General features: G+C 39.9%; 1 protein-coding gene across 1 annotated transcript; it reads right to left on the bottom strand.

Moving 5' to 3' along the window:
- Nucleotides 1-12003: 12003 nt before the first annotated feature.
- On the bottom strand, nucleotides 12004-15035 carry LOC128636142 (uncharacterized). Its single transcript, XM_053689196.1, has 2 exons — nucleotides 14560-15035; nucleotides 12004-13161 (listed from the first exon to the last, which is right to left on the bottom strand). The coding sequence occupies exon 2, from the start codon at nucleotides 13130-13132 to the stop codon at nucleotides 12392-12394; it is 741 nt and encodes a 246-aa protein (XP_053545171.1). The 5' UTR covers nucleotides 13133-13161; nucleotides 14560-15035; the 3' UTR covers nucleotides 12004-12391.
- Nucleotides 15036-19903: the final 4868 nt, after the last annotated feature.

The following is a 19903-nucleotide window of genomic DNA, read 5'->3' as shown; positions in this document are numbered from 1 at the left end:
ACAAGTCATGTTTTTAATTGGAAGAAATAAAGAAGAATTTTTTAGTTTTTAAGCCAGTTGCCATTTATCATTTCTTGGTTTGAGTTGCATTTACGGCATTGGAGAGTGCCGTTTTGGCCTGGCAATATAAACTATTTCTATTATTCCCCATGGATGGAGGATTATCCCACAACAATCTGCTGAGGAACCGCCAGGACCGGTGACACCCAACCTGTAAAGCCTGTATAGCAACATACCCCGTTTTCAGAGAGGCGAGTGGAGATAACTGAAGCAACCCGACACCAGAGGCAGAGGCAAGTCACGTGACCGGAGGGCCGTGTGACGTCAGACGCCGAGACTGGTGCGAGGAAACGGAGTACAGCGGCATCATTCGATTGGAAACCGTACAGCTAGAGCAGGTGAGCTGCTTACGAATCGCCAATTTTATCTGGAGCATTAAGGGGGGACACTGCATTGAAGAGGAATACTCACAGGCGTCAAGTGAGGATCGGAGGGTGTCACCGAGAGCGGTAAGATTCCTTTTCATCACTTTCAAAGCCTTTATTATTTGCAATCTTTTGGTTGAAACACTTCCTACGTCTGCACCTAACACTCTAACATGTACCCCGAGTCTAAACCCCCCAAACCTTACACTTATTAACCAGTAATCTGCCGCCCCCGCTATCGCTGACCCCTGTATATTATTTTTAACCCCTAATCTGCAGCTCCGTAAACCGCCGCTACTTACATTATCCCTATGTACCCCTAATCTGCTGCCCCTAACACCGCCGACCCCTATATTATATTTATTAACCCCTAATATGTCCCCCACAACTTCGCCTCCACCTGCCTATACTTATTAACCCCTAATCTGCCTAGCGGACCTGAGCACTACTATAATAAAGTTATTAACCCCTAATCCGCCTCACTAACCCTATAATAAATAGTATTAACCCCTAATCTGCCCTCCCTAACATCGTCGACACCTAACTTCAATTATTAACCCCTAATCTGCCGACTGGAGCTCACCGCTATTCTAATAAATGTACTAACCCCTAAAGCTAAGTCTAACCCTAACACTAACACCCCCCTAAATTAAATATAATTTTAATCTAACGAAATTAATTAACTCTTATTAAATAAATTATTCCTATTTAAAGATAAATACTTACCTGTAAAATAAATCCTAATATAGCTACAATATAAATTATAATTATATTATAGCTATTTTAGGATTAATATTTATTTTACAGGTAACTTTGTAATTATTTTAACCAGGTACAATAGCTATTAAATAGTTAAGAACTATTTAATAGCTAAAATAGTTAAAATAATTAAAAATTTACCTGTAAAATAAATCCTAACCTAAGTTACAATTAAACCTAACACTACACTATCAATAAATTAATTAAATAAAATACCTATAATTATCTACAATTAAACCTAACACTACACTATCAATAAATAAATTAAATACAATTCCTACAAATAAATACAATGAAATAAACTAACTAAAGTACAAAAAATAAAAAAGAACTAAGTTACAAAAAATAAAAAAATATTTACAAACAAAAGAAAAATATTACAACAATTTTAAACTAATTACACCTACTCTAAGCCCCCTAATAAAATAACAAAGCCCCCCAAAATAAAAAAATGCCCTACCCTATTCTAAATTACTAAAGTTCAAAGCTCTTTTACCTTACCAGCCCTGAACAGGGCCCTTTGTGGGGCATGCCCCAAGAAGTTCAGCTCTTTTGCCTGTATAAAAAAACATACAATACCCCCCCCAACATTACAACCCACCACCCACATACCCCTAATCTAACCCAAAACCCCCTTAAATAAACCTAACACTAAGCCCCTGAAGATCTCCCTACCTTGAGTCGTCTTCACCCAGCCGAGCCAAATTCTTCATCCAAGCGGAGTAAGAAGAGGTCCTCCATCCGGTAGAAGTCTTCATCCAAGTGGGGCAGAAGAGGTCTTCCATCCGATTGAAGTCTTCATCCAAGAGGCATCTTCTATCGTCATCCATCCGGAGTGGAGCGGCAGCATCCTGAAGACCTCCGACGCGGAACATCCATCCTGGCCGACGACTGAACGACGAATGACGGTTCCTTTAAATGACGTCATCCAAGATGGCGTCCCTCGAATTCCGATTGGCTGATAGGATTCTATCAGCCAATCGGAATTAAGGTAGGAAAAATCTGATTGGCTGATTGAATCAGTCAATCAGATTGAGCTCGCATTCTATTGGCTGATCGGAACAGCCAATAGAATGCGAGCTCAATCTGATTGGCTGATTGGATCAGCCAATCAGCATATTCCTACCTTAATTCCGATTGGCTGATAGAATCCTATCAGCCAATCGGAATTCGAGGGACGCCATCTTGGATGACGTCATTTAAAGGAACCGTCATTCGTCGTTCAGTCGTCGGCCAGGATGGATGTTCCGCGTCGGAGGTCTTCAGGATGCTGCCGCTCCACTCCGGATGGATGACGATAGAAGATGCCTCTTGGATGAAGACTTCAATCGGATGGAAGACCTCTTCTGCCCCGCTTGGATGAAGACTTCTACCGGATGGAGGACCTCTTCTTACTCCGCTTGGATGAAGAATTTGGCTCGGCTGGGTGAAGACGACTCAAGGTAGGGAGATCTTCAGGGGCTTAGTGTTAGGTTTATTTAAGGGGGGTTTGGGTTAGATTAGGGGTATGTGGGTGGTGGGTTGTAATGTTGGGGGGGGGGTATTGTATGGTTTTTTTTACAGGCAAAAGAGCTGAACTTCTTGGGGCATGCCCCGCAAAGGGCCCTGTTCAGGGCTGGTAAGGTAAAAGAGCTTTGAACTTTAGTAATTTAGAATAGGGTAGGGCATTTTTTTATTTTGGGGGGCTTTGTTATTTTCTTAGGGGGCTTAGAGTAGGTGTAATTAGTTTAAAATTGTTGTAATATATTTCTAATGTTTGTAAATATTTTTTTATTTTTTGTAACTTAGTTCTTTTTTATTTTTTGTACTTTAGTTAGTTTATTTCATTGTATTTATTTGTAGGAATTGTATTTAATTTATTTATTGATAGTGTAGTGTTAGGTTTAATTGTAGATAATTATAGGTATTTTATTTAATTAATTTATTGATAGTGTAGTGTTAGGTTTAATTGTAACTTAGGTTAGGATTTATTTTACAGGTAAATTTGTAATTATTTTAACTATTTTAGCTATTAAATAGTTCTTAACTATTTAATAGCTATTGTACCTGGTTAAAATAATTACAAAGTTACCTGTAAAATAAATATTAATCCTAAAATAGCTATAATATAATTATAATTTATATTGTAGCTATATTAGGGTTTATTTTACAGGTAAGTATTTAGCTTTAAATAGGAATAATTTATTTAATAAGAGTTAATTAATTTTGTTAGATTAAAATTATATTTAATTTAGGGGGGTGTTAGTGTTAGGGTTAGACTTAGCTTTAGGGGTTAATACATTTATTAGAATAGCGGTGAGCTCCAGTCGGCAGATTAGGGGTTAATAATTGAAGTTAGGTGTCGGCGATGTTAGGGAGGGCAGATTAGGGGTTAATACTATTTATTATAGGGTTAGTGAGGCGGATTAGGGGTTAATAACTTTATTATAGTAGCGCTCAGGTCCGCTCGGCAGATTAGGGGTTAATAAGTGTAGGCAGATGGAGGCGACATTGAGGGGGGCAGATTAGGGGTTAATAAATATAATATAGGGGTTGGCGATGTTAGGGGCAGCAGATTAGGGGTACATAAGGATAACGTAGGTGGCGGTCAGCAGATTAGGGGTTAAAAAATGTTTATCGAGTGGCGGCGATGTGGGGGGGCCTCGGTTTAGGGGTACATAGGTAGTTTATGGGTGTTAGTGTACTTTAGAGTACAGTAGTTAAGAGCTTTATAAACCGGCGTTAGCCCAGAAAGCTCTTAACTACTGACTTTTTTCTGCGGCTGGAGTTTTGTCGTTAGATTTCTAACGCTCACTTCAGACACGACTCTAAATACCGGAGTTAGAAAGATCCCATTGAAAAGATAGGATACGCAAATGACGTAAGGGGATCTGTGGTATAGAAAAGTTGCGGCTGAAAAGTGAGCGTTAGACCCTTTTTTTAATGACTCCAAATACCGGCGGTAGCCTAAAACCAGCGTTAGGAGCCTCTAACGCTGGTTTTCATGGCTACCGCCAAACTCCAAATCTAGGCCTAAGTATTTTGAGGGAAGTATATGTTATTTATCAAACCTTGTCTGCTAATGTATATGTCTAATATGAAAGGTCTTAATCACTAATGTCCTTACTAGAGGGAATTTGTATTGCCAAGCATAAAACCCTACTTTGTAGCATTCCTTTTGATTTAATTACCCATTCCATACTTCACTGCATGTCCCTGTCTGCTATATATTTTTATTATTTTACCTATTGGTTAACACTGATAAAAGACATAGGCGACCATAACAATGTTTGACCTGGTGCCCCTAGCTATGCACTCCAGAACTGTTTAATTTTGGCTTGGAGACTATTAGGAGCTTCTCTACCACTTATTATTGTCTTACATATGCCATAGTATGCTTTGGGGTCTGCTTCTTCAGGCTTGTAAACCATGTAGATGCTTCAACGTAAAGTCACCTCATATGACAATGAATGGTTATTAGGAAGGATTTACACTTTTATTACAACATTGAGATTTCAGAGTCTTATGCCAATTAGTTCAGCATCTTATACATACCTTTATTTAATATATACTAATTCTCAGCCAGGTCTCAAACCCATTATAGTACTACGTGCTGTCCTTGATTGTGCTCTGACTTGGGTTAATGAACCTGTGCAGGTCTATATATCTGTGGAATATTGTCTGTAGTATACCGTATTGTCTCTAACTTTTAATGCACCTTATATTTAGAAAAGCTCATTACTACTCCCTTGTTTCCTGCTCAACATTGATCCTCGCAGAGTATAGTCTATTAAGTTTAATTTCTCATTTCATTCTTTTGAATGAAATTATATTATTATCTGGGGGTCGGGCTGCCAGCGGCCCAGGGCAGCGAGATCCCCTTTCACGTCATTTTAACAAGGTGCAAGCCCTTATCTACTTGAGAGCTTAGAGACAGGTAACTGTTCATACACAAAAATGACTTTCTTCAGTGCCTTCATTATAACTAATGAACATACAGCTGCCAATATATGGAATTTATGGAACATATTCGATATATTTACTTATTATATTCAGACTCCCACCCCCACCCCCCCATAATAAACCTCCCAATTCGGGAGAATGAACTACGCGGTTTATCTTGTCTATGCCGCCCCCTAAATATTATACCATACCTACATATCATACCATATTATTTAAGCAAAAGATTGGCGCCTTTATTGTAGACATTTTTTGAAATACTAAACGCCAACCTATTCTAAGTTACCGCATTCGGTATATTGCACCATACCTACATATCCTACTATACTATTTAACCATATGAATGGTGCCCTCTTTGTTGATATCACTTGAAACATTAATTGCCAACCTATTATAAATTTATAGGACCACTTAAATTATCGACTTTCCTCCTCTAGAATCTGTAGCAAGTATTAAGAGGTACAAAAACTGCCTCTAGTGTCAAATGAGGAAACATTGTGGGTTTAGTTTATGTAAAAATGAAAAAAGAGGTTACAATTTTCAGCTCAGTATTACCTACAGTGTGAATTTTGTTTATATATAAGAAAGCAATTCAATTGAAATGTATAATTTATGTTGTCTTATGATTTATTACTTTACATAAGCTGTATTGATTTTCCCACAACCTCAATAAAATTTATTCTAAAAAAAAAAATTACATTAATTAAATACAATTAACTAAATTACAAAAAAAACAAACACTAAATTACACAAAATAAAAAAGAAATTATCAAATATTTAAACTAATTACACATAATCTAATAGCCCTATCAAAATAAAAAAGCCCCCCCAAAATAAAAAAACCCTTGCCTAAACTAAACTGCCAATAGCCCTTAAAAGGGCCTTTTGTGGGGCATTGCCCCAAAGAAATCAGCTCTTTTACCTGTAAAAAAAAACACAAACAACCCCCCAACAGTAAAACCCACCACCCACACAACCAAACCCTCCAAATAAAATCCTATCTAAAAAAACCTTAGCTCCCCATTGCCCTGAAAAGGGCATTTGGATTGGCAAACCCTAAGCTAAAAATAAAACCCACCCAATAAACCCTTAAAAAAACCTAACACTAACCCCCGAAGATCCAATTACAGTTTTTGAAGACCGGACATCCATCCTCATGAAGCCGGGAGAAGTCTTCATCCAAGCGGCAAAAAGTCCTCAACGAAGCCGGGAGAAGTCTTCATCCAAGCGGCAAGAAGTGGTCCTCCAGTCGGGCAGAAGTCTTCATCCAGACGGCATCTTCTATCTTCATCCTTCCGACGCAGAGCGGCTCCATCTTCAAGATATCCGGCATGGAGCATCCTCTTCATACGGTCCCAGCTTTACACTGAAGGTTACTTTAAATGATGTCATCCAAGATGGCGTCCCTTGAATTCCGATGCACATGATGAGATATATTATATTTTTGTCCATACACCTAATCATGTCCTTGATCTTATACTCTCTTTCGTTTTGGTTTGATTTAAGCAGAGTGTTTTTTCTCAGCAAACCTACACGATTTGCATGCTCTACATGCAAAAAAAAAACATTCAGCTCAGCACCAAAAACATCTTTTTGTTTTTTTTGTGTTATTTTTTGGTAGTGTGGGAGCCAGTATATTTTTTTAGGTTATTGGCTTTTCTGTATACAAAGTGTGTGTTCTTCTAAATGTGGTCCCAAGCTAGAGTTGGCTTTCAGTATGTCCCAGTGTTTCCTGATAATGTTCTCGGTGATGAGTTTATTCTCACTGAATTGAGTAATAAATGGAGTTTTTATTAGACCTTGTGTGTTTGAATTTGTCTCTATTCTTTCTCTCTCCATGTTTTGGAGCAAGTCCTTCCTATTCCTATTTCCTATTTCGTCTCTGATCTCCTCTATTTTACTTTCTTCATAACCCCTTTTAGAAATGTTGATTTTAGTAGAGTTGATTGTTTTAAATAGTCCTCATCTAGTTTACAATTCTTCCTAACTCTTTAAAATTGTTCATTCTGAATATGTTTCTTCCATAAATGATGGTGACAACTGGTTGATTGTATATAGTTGTTTGCATCAACTGATTTGAAGTTGGTTATAGAGACTATATTTTGCCCTATGATTTCCAATTCTTAAAAAAGATAGTGGACTTTGGTAGTGGGAGTAGCCTGCACCTTGCTTTGGACACATCAACACAAGATCGATATGTTCAAAGCAGCAAAGTTCAGTTTGCGAGGAGGGTAGTGGCCATATTTGTCTCGCCAGCTATCCGCTGCCCTGACAACATTGCCTGAGCTAGTTAGTGTAGGTGTAGTAAAATTTAGGTCCCAACAACAATATTTTTAGTTTTAGTGAGCACACTGTGTGTGGCGTGTTAGCACACTTTAATTAGGGCCCCCCTTATAAGTAAAATGCTGACAATCATCAATGGGGGCGATGATGTCATGCTCCCATTGACTCCAGCATTCCTCTGACATGCCCCCTTTTTTTGAATATTCCAACTGACTGTCAGGCTGCAATGATGACGAGGCAATTGATGCAGTTTCCTAATGGTATGTCGATGTTTTGAATATCGGGGTCTAAGTATTGACCATTGTGTAAAGACAGAGAGGTAAGAACAGGATTCATTAATGTCTAGAGACATAGATAAAGTTATGAGGTCTGCTATTTTTGCAGGTCTTGAGAACAATGACTGATCATTTAATAAGTAAAAAAATCATTTTTATATACAATAATAAACATAAATAAACAAGTTCCCATACATTTTATACTCTGCACCTAATATAACAAGAAATTTTGAACACATTAGGGGGGGGGGATCTAATTTACAGTACAATATCCCTTTCAAACAATTAAAATCACAGATGCTTGCCTAAAGAAACATAAATGTGGTGGATCTTCATTACATAGCACATATGTGGTGACTGGATGTGCATAACAACTCAATCTTTGTATTACAAATCATACCAGTGGTGGCTCTAAATGACATAGCACATATGTTGAAAATATACATATATTAATAGACATTGGGCAGTGCCATTTACTGTCTTGGATTTTAAACATGTTTCTGTTTGCTTGTTTTTTAATGTATTTATCTGTTTACTTGTTTTAGGGTGCATACAAAGAGAGAAGCGCTCTACCAGGAACGAACAACAGCTCAGTGGCTTGTTCTATGGCAATTTACCACCCGGAAGCAGCCTCTTTTAGACCAGTGTGCTTTTCACAGAAGAAAACTTTCCTGAAGTATATCAGTCTGATCCTGCCAAGTAAGGTCAGTCCAGCCCCGAAATACCAGGCAATTCTCCTCTGAACAAGGAACATGACAACCCCAGATGATCGTTTCGGCCTCCTATGGGCCTCGTCAGTGAGGTGCAGCCACATTCCTCTAAGCACACTTTGCAAGGAGTCCACGTCTGGTTTCCCCCATCACCCATAGGGAGACTTCCCCAGGGTCATAATAATTTGCATACAAAGAGAGAAGCGCTCTACCAGGAACAAACAACAGCTCGGTGGCTTGTTCTATGGCAATTTACCACCCGGAAGCAGCCTCTTTTAGACCAGTGTGCTTTTCACAGAAGAAAACTTTCCTGAAGTATATCAGTCTGATCCTGCCAAGTAAGGTCAGTCCAGCCCCGAAATACCAGGCAATTCTCCTCTGAACAAGGAACATGACAACCCCAGACGATCGTTTCGGCCTCCTATGGGCCTTGTCAGGGAGTTGCAGCCACATTCCTCTAAGCACACTGGGCAAGGAGTCCACGTCTGGTTTCCCTCATCACCCATAGGGAGACTTCCCCAGGGTCATAATAATTTGCATACAAAAAATACTTGTTTTAGGGTGAACATATTTGTATAATCTGAACACAAATGTATATTGTATCTCTATATTTTGTGCAGCGTCACAAGATCAGAGTGAAGAGGCCCTTCATGAGGAGGAACCTCAGGGCAAAGAGGATTGGCCCTCCATTGGAGGATCATTCTTTGAACTCCTGGAGGAAAATGGGGACCCCACATCTAGACTGCAGGATCATCCACCCATCCCCAAACCAGTAGATAATATGTCCCCTATAACTCCAGGAGATGACTACACCCTGCTCACCCTGGAGATGATACAGCACAGACCCTTTCCCCTCAGCCCTTGGACCTCTTACAACTTACGTGGCCTCCCCCATCATTTTAGCCCACCTCTAACTCTACCTATTTCACTGGTGCTTTACGTCCAACAAGTACTCTAGACCATACCACCACCTCATGCAACACAACCATCACAGGCTGCACCACAAGGGAAATGAGCAAACAGAGAACAAATAAGGGCCTTAATGTCTGCTTTTAATGGCTACACCCCCTGAAGTCTCAAAGTGCAAAGTCAGATGCTGAGAGAGCATTAACCAATGAGACACAAAACGAGCAGACAAAACAGTTTGTTGGAGAGGCTGGTGGTGTTCTTCAAAGAAAAGAGAGGCTTTAGCACCACAAGGACAGACACACTGGTAGTGCCACCCCCAGTGCACCCCTTTCCTAAGCTTGTCGCTTTAGCTTCCTTGCCCTCCAACATCTCCATCTGCCTCTAATGCCAAACTCGCATCATTCCTCCTCCTACTCCTAAATTCAGAGGTAATATTTTTTTAAAAAACATCACTCATAATATGGAGAACAATAATGTATTTTAATAAGGTATTGTTGGTAATATATTTTGTATATGCATGCATGATAATCTATATCTAAAAGGCTTATGCATAAGAGATATGGCCAATAACTTTGCATCTCTCACCATCTGCCCCTGCACATGGATACGCCTGTGGGTGATTTAGCTTAATAGACATTATTCTTCTCTGTGTGTTCCTTCCCCTTGTGGTACAGATATATAAGAGCCAAAACCTTTATAAAAGTCTTAGATGTAGCATAAATATTCCATTATGTCAATTATTTTCTAGAACATATATTTTTAAGAGGTTTGATAGTAAATAGCTCAGCTAAATGTAGTAACTTGAGTACTGATGTATTCAAAGCAATGATTTGAGTAAGAATTATATGGAGGTTTATTTGTTTAAATATAATAGTTGCGTAAATATTGAGAAAAGGGCAAAGTTTTAACGTCCGTAAAGCAGTGTGTGCGGCCATGTTGTAATCTAGGTTTCCTTCACTACTGAGGCCAATTAGAAAGAGCTATAAATAAGTCACTAGGATAATCAACCAATAACTCTGTGGAATATAAAAGTGTAAAATCTGGTGTCCGAGCTGATGATAAAATAAGATAAAATAACTAATAAAGGTACATTGCAAAGATGTTTTACTACATCAAATTAAGGTTTTAATGTGACAATATCAGAGCGTTTAAATCGCCTTTTAAAATTAATAGTAAATGTATAAAAAGGGATAGAAAGGTCAAAAATTAAATGTGCGCAGATGTATTTCGATATGAAATCTAAGCATTTTTGCTATATACTTTGGATAGCAAAAAATGCTTCTAGCAAAAGTTATTACTGTTTTTTAAAAGCATACACACATATGATATGAGCCCCTGTGCAACAATATTAAAACACCACATGGTTTGCATAGAACAAATGATGTCTTTAGAAGCAATACACACCACCACCGATATGCAGCGTCGCCCGCAAAAGCTGGCAACGCCAAATTTTGCGCGGGTTTGGTATCACATATACAGCGTAGCATACAAGTTACGCGCGTATATTTCAGCCTTCGCCCGTATTTTTTTGACCCATAGACTGACATAGAAAACACGAGCAATTTGGTATCCAATATACAGCGTAAGGACTTACGTGCGCAGAATTCAGAAAATCTACTCCATTCTCATCTCGCCACAAATTGCAGGCACAGCAACTCTTGCACTGACTTATAAACCAACGTAACTCTCTGAAGGCCTAACAAATGCATGCTCAACAACATATATATCAGCAGCTTGGATCTCAAACAGTTAAACCTCTTCAAAGCATTTATTATTCCTGCCCCTGCAAGTGTGTCAAACCAATCACAAACAGCACAACCTCTCAACAGGAAGCCTTAAAAACCCGCCAATGCACATCCTACATAGCCACCATGTTTTCCTGCTTTCCATAGAGAGGCAGCATCATGGGGCACAAGGGTGCATCATGGGGCACAAGGGGTGCATCATGGGGCACAAGGGGTGCATCATGGGGCACAAGGGGTGCATCATGGGGCACAAGGGTGCATCATGGGGCACAAGGGGTGCATCATGGGGCACAAGGGGTGCTGGAAGCCCTGCAATCCCCTGTTGTTCTGTCTACACATGCTGATTCTATAGTTGCTGCTGAGGTCCCTGGTCATGGTGCTGCCCCTGCTGCAGCTGGTCATAGAATTACATACTGCAGATTTCCACTGCATGTAAGTGAAACTACTACATCCCACCCCCTTCCCTTAACCACCCTAATTACTGGAAATATCTCATTTGTTTAATTCATGTTTAGGTCACTATGATTTATTGACTCTCATTAAGAAGAATGAAAATGGATGTTTATACCTTATGTTCACACCTTCTGTAAAAACATTATTATTTAGATATATATACCCATGTGCAGCGATAGGCAAGGTGTCCTTCACTAAAGGTCTTTATCTTAGAAAATGTCTGCCACAGCCTTGCCTTGTGCCTATCCCTGCCCATGTGTCAATATCCATTGGATGTGAGAAACCTTGATTTACATCTTATAAGTGAATATTACTATATGTACCCTTCATACACAACTATGTGATGTGGTTTATAGAATATGAATATGTCATAAACATGATGATATTACCTTTTTTGGGCCATTTTCACACAGGCCTTATTAAATGTTTAAACAATATTAGTGTACTAAAACACCCCTCACATGGATGTGGATGACAATTATATGGTAAATAACAGAGGACAAGATTTATGTTGAACTATAAGAATATTATAATTTTTTTAGGCTTCTTGGATGAGGGGGCTGAGGTGACTGGAGTGGATTTCCTGGTTCTCCTGGTTTGGGAAGATTCAGATTATTCTGCTGGAGTGCTGGCCACAGATTATAGGCTGGAGGCAGTGTCCTGCTGGTGTGTGAAGTGCTCAACCAACACACCCAAGAGTTGGTTTTGTTCCCGCCATCTGTTGTCACTCTGCATCTGCATATCAGAAATAATTCTCATCATCTGCGACTGGTTTTGTACAATTGCATTTAATGATGCTGCCATGTCCCTCTGCAGCTCTATGTTACGTTGGAGTAACCTCTGTTTGCTCCTGTGAAACCTGTGTTGGCCTCTTTGTCTGCTCTCGCAGCTTGTTATGAGCCTCCTCTGGAGTGAAATGTATTCCTCGCCCAGGGAGAATACAGTTGATATACAGGCTCTTGAGCAGCAGTGATTCTAGGTGCAGGTTCAGCTCTATCTGCTGGTGCATCATGGTCAACTTCAGCTGCTGGTGCATCATGGACAACTTCAGCTGCTGGTTCATCATGGACAACTTCAGCTGCTGGTGCATCATGGACAACTTCAGCTGCTGGTGCATCATGGACAACTTCAGCTGCTGGTGTTTCAGGGACAACTTCAGCTATATGCTCATCGGCAGATGGTGGAGCTCTCCCAGGGGAAGAGGATGGTGGAGCTCTCCCAAGGGAAGAGGATGGTGGAGCTCTCAGGGTGGATTGGTAGTCCCATTGATGACTAGTGTGTGACCACTCAGCCTGTCCAGTTTGCATTTCTTGCGACATCCCCTGTGTGGAAAAGCCATGAATGCCCTGATATTGTGTTGGGGGAAGGGTAAAGACATGGACCCTTCGTGGCTGACTTGGCTCCCCCTCAAAGCCAAAAGAATATTCCTCAGGCCAGGTATCTTGCCAGGGGTCGTATGCCAATGGTGGTGGCATCACTTCCGGGTCCTCAACTGAGGCAATCCAACCCTGCTCATACCTGGGAACATACTGTCCATGTTGCTGACTGAAGACTGGTGGTGGAGGTGGCTGCATGCCTGTGACTGGTGGTGTTGGTGGCGGCATGCCTGTGACTGGTGGTGGAGGTGGCGGCATGCCTGTTTGCACCCTGGTGACAGGAGGTTCTGTGGAGGAGTCAAATGATGAGATGGATTAGTACAGTCATATATATGTCCATGTGGGCATACAATGTACATTGATATATGCTAGGGCCTATACTCATTCTCATGTCAAACTCTATAACATGCATGTGCACAATGTGATTTGTGATATGAGGTATTTTAATATGCACAGTATCCAGGTATGTGTTTCATACAATAGTTATGTGTACATGTCAATGATGGAAAAAAATGTGTTCTTTAAGTGACACTATGGTCACACAATTTACTTTAGCCTGATGTAGGCACAGAACGTGCTTTCTGAGCTAAAAGTATTGTGATGGCTATAGTGTCAATTTACTGAAAACTCTACATGTGGCTTGTGGCCTGTGTTACTCTGAGACATGTTAGTATTGCACTATTCCACCTCATATCATGAATTACATTGTGTTAAGTAGCATTAAGGTGAAATATAATTGTAGATGTTTTTGTTAGTAGGCCAAATACCATGCTCCTCATTGTGTACATGAATGTGTGACATTAAAGGGCCACTAAACCCAAAATCTTTCTTTCATGATTCAGATAGAGAATAGAAATTTAAACAACATTACAATTTACTTCTATTATTTATTTTGCTAAATGTTTTTAGATATCCTTAGTTGAAGAAAAAGCAATGCACATGGTGAGCCAATCACACGAGGCTTCTATGTGCAGCAACCAATCAGCAGCTCCTGAGCATATCTAGATATGCTTTTCAGCAAAGAATATTAAGAGAATAAAACAAATTAGATAATATAAGTAAATTAGAAAGATGTTTAAAATTGCATTCTCTTGAAACCTTGTGCTCTGAGTTCCGGAGGAGGAGCTAACTGCAACACCTGCGTGTAGTTACTCTCCAGTCCTACAGCTGCTGGTGGAGTTTGTCTCTCGTGCCGAACCCAGAGACCTGGATAGCTACCTGGACAGCTTATACTATTGCTCCCGGGACCTGACAGTGGCAAATCATCCCACTGTGCTGACATTGTTAGTCAGCTTTTGAAAATCTGCATATTGGTGCTTTCTAAACTTATCAAGACTTCTTGAATCAGATCTAAGGGGAAACCTGTGAAAGGTAATCGGCTCCCTCCCTCCCTCCCCCACTGGTGCTGCGTGGGAGGTTGAGGATATTTCTATATATTCTCTGCCCTAATGCCAAGATGCTTTCAATTCTGATACGGGCACATACTAACCTGCGACAGACTCCTGTTAAACCCTTCCCTCCCCCACCGGTGCTGCGTGGGAGGTTAGGATTGTTTGTGAAGCCTGGGGACTTACCGCAGAGATATCCTGATTAATGCCCCTGAGGTCACCGGATCGGCTGATTGAGGCACTGTGTCTGATCCACTAAGACGAGGTGGGAGTGAAAAACATCAGAGGCGGGCTTACCGGGTGCTGGTCCACTTCCCCGCTATGGGCTCTCCCCTCCCCCACCGGTGCTGCGCGGGAGGTGGAGGCTGCTGGTGGTCGGCCTTCTTGCTCGCTGTGGAGGTGTCCTGCCTGGTGTTCCCGGTGTCTCTGACCGGATTGACGGTGGCGCACGGATTGAGCTGCTGGGAGAGGAGGCTGACCTTCTGAGAACTGGCTCTGCTTTCCTTGCTTCTGAGGCTGTCAGCTGGAGCTGTTTGTCGTCTTAGCGCATACTGTATCTGTGGTTCACAGAGAGTTGCGACAACTGGCGACACTTTACTATCTTTGGCTGCTGTGCTTTCCTTGATAGCGGCAACATTATACCATATAAGCATTAGGACCTTCTCGGCTGGACGCTGATTTCTGAAAATCAAGGTAAGGTGGTGAGAAGAATATATATGGGAAGATTCTCAATTTTATTGAACAGGCATATGTTCCAGCAGGTTAGAATTGCCTAAACTAGCACTGACTTTTAGTTACACAGCAGCAATAAGTTTTTGATGTTTTGCTCTTCTTTTTTTGTTCTTTCTCACTCTCTGCTGTGTCTGCTGCTTGTCTTATTTCTTTTTTTTTTTTTTTTTTTTACTTTCATATAAGTTTACTTGCCCATGGTCGACTTTGGAAAGATAATTGGAATAATTGCTAAGGGAACTATGCTACATAAATTCATTTAGTCCACTTCATAAAGATGTTAATGATCTGAGAATTCTAAGCTGTATTAATGTTCAAATTTTCTTTTTTTTTTTTTTTTCTTTTATTCCCCCCTGGTTAAAAATTTATATTTAAAGTGTCATTATATAATTTATAGATGATATCTTTACTTCTATACTTCTGAAAACACGCTGAGTAAATTATACTAACTATAAGGATTAACTGTAAGGGGTAGAAGAATGTTATAAAGAAATTGCCTTTTTGCATAGTGGTTCTCTTTGTTCTGTCAAAAATGCTACCTATCTAAAATACTGTCTCTCTCACAAAAGGTAAAGAAATATTATTTAATTTTTTGAAATTCAAATGTGAGGATTAGATGGGGAAATTCCAAGTATTCTGTTATTCTTAAATTTTTCTATCTTAGAGCTCAAGCTCTTAAAATAAAATATCTGGCACTTACACTTTCTGGGAGCTGAATTGTAAAAATATATACCTGATCGCTGAAGGATTTAAAGATATTAACTAAATGCTGTATAAGAACCAAAGCCTGATATAATTTATTGGTAAAATTGTATCTACCTAGAAAAGTGGGGCAACAAGCCAAGAAGAGGTTTAGGAAGAAGGTACAAAGGGGTAGAGACACAGTCTATAGAACTAGGATTTGAATAGTTGAAATAACTCCTGGTCTCTCCTCTCTAGGCCACATTTCTATACAGTTGTCTGTACTAAGACATATTCTCTTTTTTTTTTAGTATTAGAGTCTTATCTAACCTAGATTAACTAGGTTACTCTTGCTGGTTTCACAAGTAATGTCTTTTTAACCTGCGGTACAGATAGTGAAGCAGGGCAACTTTTGAAAAGAGCTATTGCCATTAGCTCTGCTAAATAGACCTGACATAGTCTCATACTTATATCACCCTCTGGTTCTCGCATCCGTGGTTGGACCTCCTTCACCTAAATAACTAAATATCACTGTTTTTTTCACTTTTTCTTTTTCCCCCTTAGGCGTGGGGCCTCACCCCCCTTTTTTTTTTTTTTTTCTCTTTCCCCCCCCCTTCCCCCACTTGATCACCACTCTACACATCTATCCTCACCGTCAATTTGAGAGTGCTTCCCGCTCTCAAATTAAACTCACAATCACTTTTAGTCTAGCACTAATTTTCACGAAATTTTGCCTCAATCACTCCTCCTTTTTCCGTAATTTTTTTCGTTCACCAGCACATGGATAAATTTCTTCACGTCTCACCCAAGATTCCTTCTCCGACCATGGCAGCGAGGCAGAGGGACAGAAAAATGAAGGGTAATCAAGAGACAGTCATGGACACACAATCAGCTTTATTAAATATGCCAATGGTACAAAACCCACCAACCTTCATAACCTTGTTGTTAGTATATCTGATGCGCTCTCTCCCAAATTTGAGGCTCTCAGAGCTGAAATCAAACAAGACTTCTGCTCATTAACGCAGGAAGTCCGCCAGTTCTCTAATAGATTGCAGGAAGCCGAGCAGAGAGTCTCGGACCTGGAAGATCTAACAACAGCGCATAGTTCTAACCTGGAAGCTGTGAACACCAATTTACAAAAAATACAAAATAGGTTAGAAGACCTAGAAAACTGTACTAGGAGAAACAATATAAGAATCATAGGACTTCCAGAAGAACAACAATTTGATAATCTTGTTAATTTTATATCAGAAACTCTACCTAAAATCTTAAAATTGCCATCTACTTTCTATCCTATCCCAGTGGAGAGAGCGCATAGGATAGGTTCATTCCGTATGGAGAACAAAACTAGAACTAAGCCTAGACCTGTTATAGCTAAATTGTTAAACTTCCAAGACAAACTTACTTTATTTCAACATTATCGTAAACAACAGCCAGTTAAAGTTGGAGGTATTACAATCCTTATGTTTCAGGATTTCTCTGCGGATACTGCAGCAAAAAAAAGGGAGCTTGCTCCTATCTGTACTAGGTTTATACAAAAAGGATACCAGGCAACTATAATAGTCCCTTATAAGTTAAAGGTTAAAGTTAATGACGCTATACACTTCTTTGAAGAAGCTCATCTAGCTGAGAGCTTCTATAAAACACTGAACTCCCCGGTCCGATGATAACAGGTTTAAACAATAAGATTCTAGACATGGCAAAATATGCAGGTTTTCTTTTTTTTTTTTTTCTCTTTTTTTTTTTTCAATGGTAGATAGGCCCTTGGTTCGACATGCGTTTCAGTGCTTAATCTCCTCCTATGCGGAATGGACATATTTTTCTGTACATAAGGAAGAGGAAGAGGAAGGGAAAGGGGAAACTTCTCCTTTTTGCTGGGTCTTTTTTTTTTTTTTTTCCTCTCTCTCTCTCTGTCTGATCGGAACAGCCAATAGAATGCGAGCTCAATCTGATTGGCTGATTGGATCAGCCAATCGGATTGAACTTGATTCTGATTGGCTGATTCCATCTGCCAATCAGAATATTCCTACCTTAATTCCGATTGGCTGATAGAATCCTATCAGCCAATCGGAATTCGAGGGACGCCATCTTGGATGACGTCCCTTAAAGGAGCCGTCATTCTTCAGTTGGACGTCGCCGGATGAAGATGGGTCCGCGGTGGAGGTCTTCAGGATGGAGCCGGTCCTCATCGGATGAAGATAGAAGATGCCGCTTGGAAGATGATGGTTGCCGGTCCGGATCAACTCTTCTTCCCGGATAGGATGAAGACTTTGGACCCTCTTCTGGCCTTCTTCATTGGATGTCTAGCCCCCGCTTGGGTTGGATGAAGATATCGGAGCCAGGACGGATCGGTGTGATACCCGGTGAGGTGAAGACAAGGTAGGATGATCTTCAGGGGCTTAGTGTTAGGTTTATTTAAGGGGGGTTTGGGTTAGATTAGGGGTATGTGGGTGGTGGGTTGTAATGTTGGGGGGGGAGTATTGTATATTTTTTTTTACAGGCAAAAGAGCTGAACTTCTTGGGGCATGCCCCGCAAAGGGCCCTGTTCAGGGCTGGTAAGGTAAAAGAGCTTTGAACTTTAGTAATTTAGAATAGGGTAGGGCATTTTTTTTATTTTGGGGGGCTTTGTTATTTTCTTAGGGGGCTTAGAGTAGGTGTAATTAGTTTAAAATTGTTGTAATATTTTTCTTATGTTTGTAAATATTTTTTTATTTTTTGTAACTTAGTTCTTTTTTATTTTTTGTACTTTAGTTAGTTTATTTCATTGTAGTTATTTGTAGGTATTGTATTTAATTTATTTATTGATAGTGTAGTGTTAGGTTTAATTGTAGGTAATTGTAGGTATTTTATTTAATTAATTTATTGATAGTGTAGTGTTAGGTTTAATTGTAACTTAGGTTAGGATTTATTTTACAGGTAAATTTGTAATTATTTTAACTATTTTAGCTATTAAATAGTTCTTAACTATTTAATAGCTATTGTACCTGGTTAAAATAAATACAAAGTTACCTGTAAAATAAATATTAATCCTAAAATAGCTATAATATAATTATAATTTATATTGTAGCTATATTAGGATTTATTTTACAGGTAAGTATTTATCTTTAAATAGGAATAATTTATTTAATAAGAGTTAATTAATTTCGTTAGATTAAAATTATATTTAATTTAGGGGGTGTTAGTGTTAGGGTTAGACTTAGCTTTAGGGGTTAATACATTTATTAGAATAGCGGTGAGCTCCAGTCGGCAGATTAGGGGTTAATGTTTGAAGTTAGGTGTCGGCGATGTTAGGGAGGGCAGATAAGGGGTTAATACTATTTATTATAGGGTTAGTGAGGCAGATTAGGGGTTAATAATTTTATAATAATAGCGGTGCGGTCCGCTCGGCAGATTAGGGGTTAATAAGTGTAGGCAGGTGGAGGCGACATTGAGGGGGGCAGATTAGGGGTTAATAAATATAATATAGGGGTCAGCGGTGTTAGGGGTAGCAGATTAGGGGTACATAGCTATAATGTAGCTGGCGGCTCTTTGCGGTCGGCAGATTAGGGGTTAATTATTGTAGGTAGCTGGCGGCGACGTTGTGGGGGCAGATTAGGGGTTAATAAATATAATATAGGGGTCGGCGATGTTAGGGCAGCAGATTAGGGGTACATAGGGATAATGTAGCTGGCGGCGTGCGGACGGCAGATTAGGGGTTAATAAGTGTAGGTAGCTGGCTGCGACGTTGTGGGGGGCAGATTAGGGGTTAATAAATATAATATAGGGGTCGGCGGTGTTAGGGGCAGCAGATTAGGGGTACATAAGGATAACGTAGTTGGCGGTCGGCAGATTAGGGGTTAAAAAAATTTAATCGAGTTGCGGCAATGTGGGGGGACCTCGGTTTAGGGGTACATAGGTAGTTTATGGGTGTTAGTGTACTTTAGAGCACAGTAGTTAAGAGCTTTATAAACCGGCGTTAGCCCAGAAAGCTCTTAACTTCTGACTTTTTTCCTGCGGCTGGAGTTTTGTCGTTAGAATTCTAACGCTCACTTCAGACACGACTCTAAATACCGGAGTTAGAAAAATCCCATTGAAAAGATAGGATACGCAATTTACGTAAGGGGATCTGCGGTATGGAAAAGTGAGCGTTAGACCCTTTTTTGAGTGACTACAAATACCGGAGGTAGCCTAAAACCAAGCTGGTTTTCACGGCTAACGCCAAACTCTAAATCTAGGCCTAAATTAATTAAAA

This window comes from Bombina bombina, chromosome 7 (genome assembly GCF_027579735.1).
Source record: "Bombina bombina isolate aBomBom1 chromosome 7, aBomBom1.pri, whole genome shotgun sequence".
Taxonomy (NCBI): domain Eukaryota; kingdom Metazoa; phylum Chordata; class Amphibia; order Anura; family Bombinatoridae; genus Bombina; species Bombina bombina.
Note: the sequence above shows the minus strand (reverse complement) of the source record. Positions and strands in the feature narration are given on the sequence as shown.

What these genes read in the sequence shown, in the direction of transcription:
- LOC128636142 (XM_053689196.1), bottom strand. Translation starts at nt 13,132, where the DNA reads ATGCCGCCACCTCCACCACCAGTCACAGGCATGCCGCCACCAACACCA.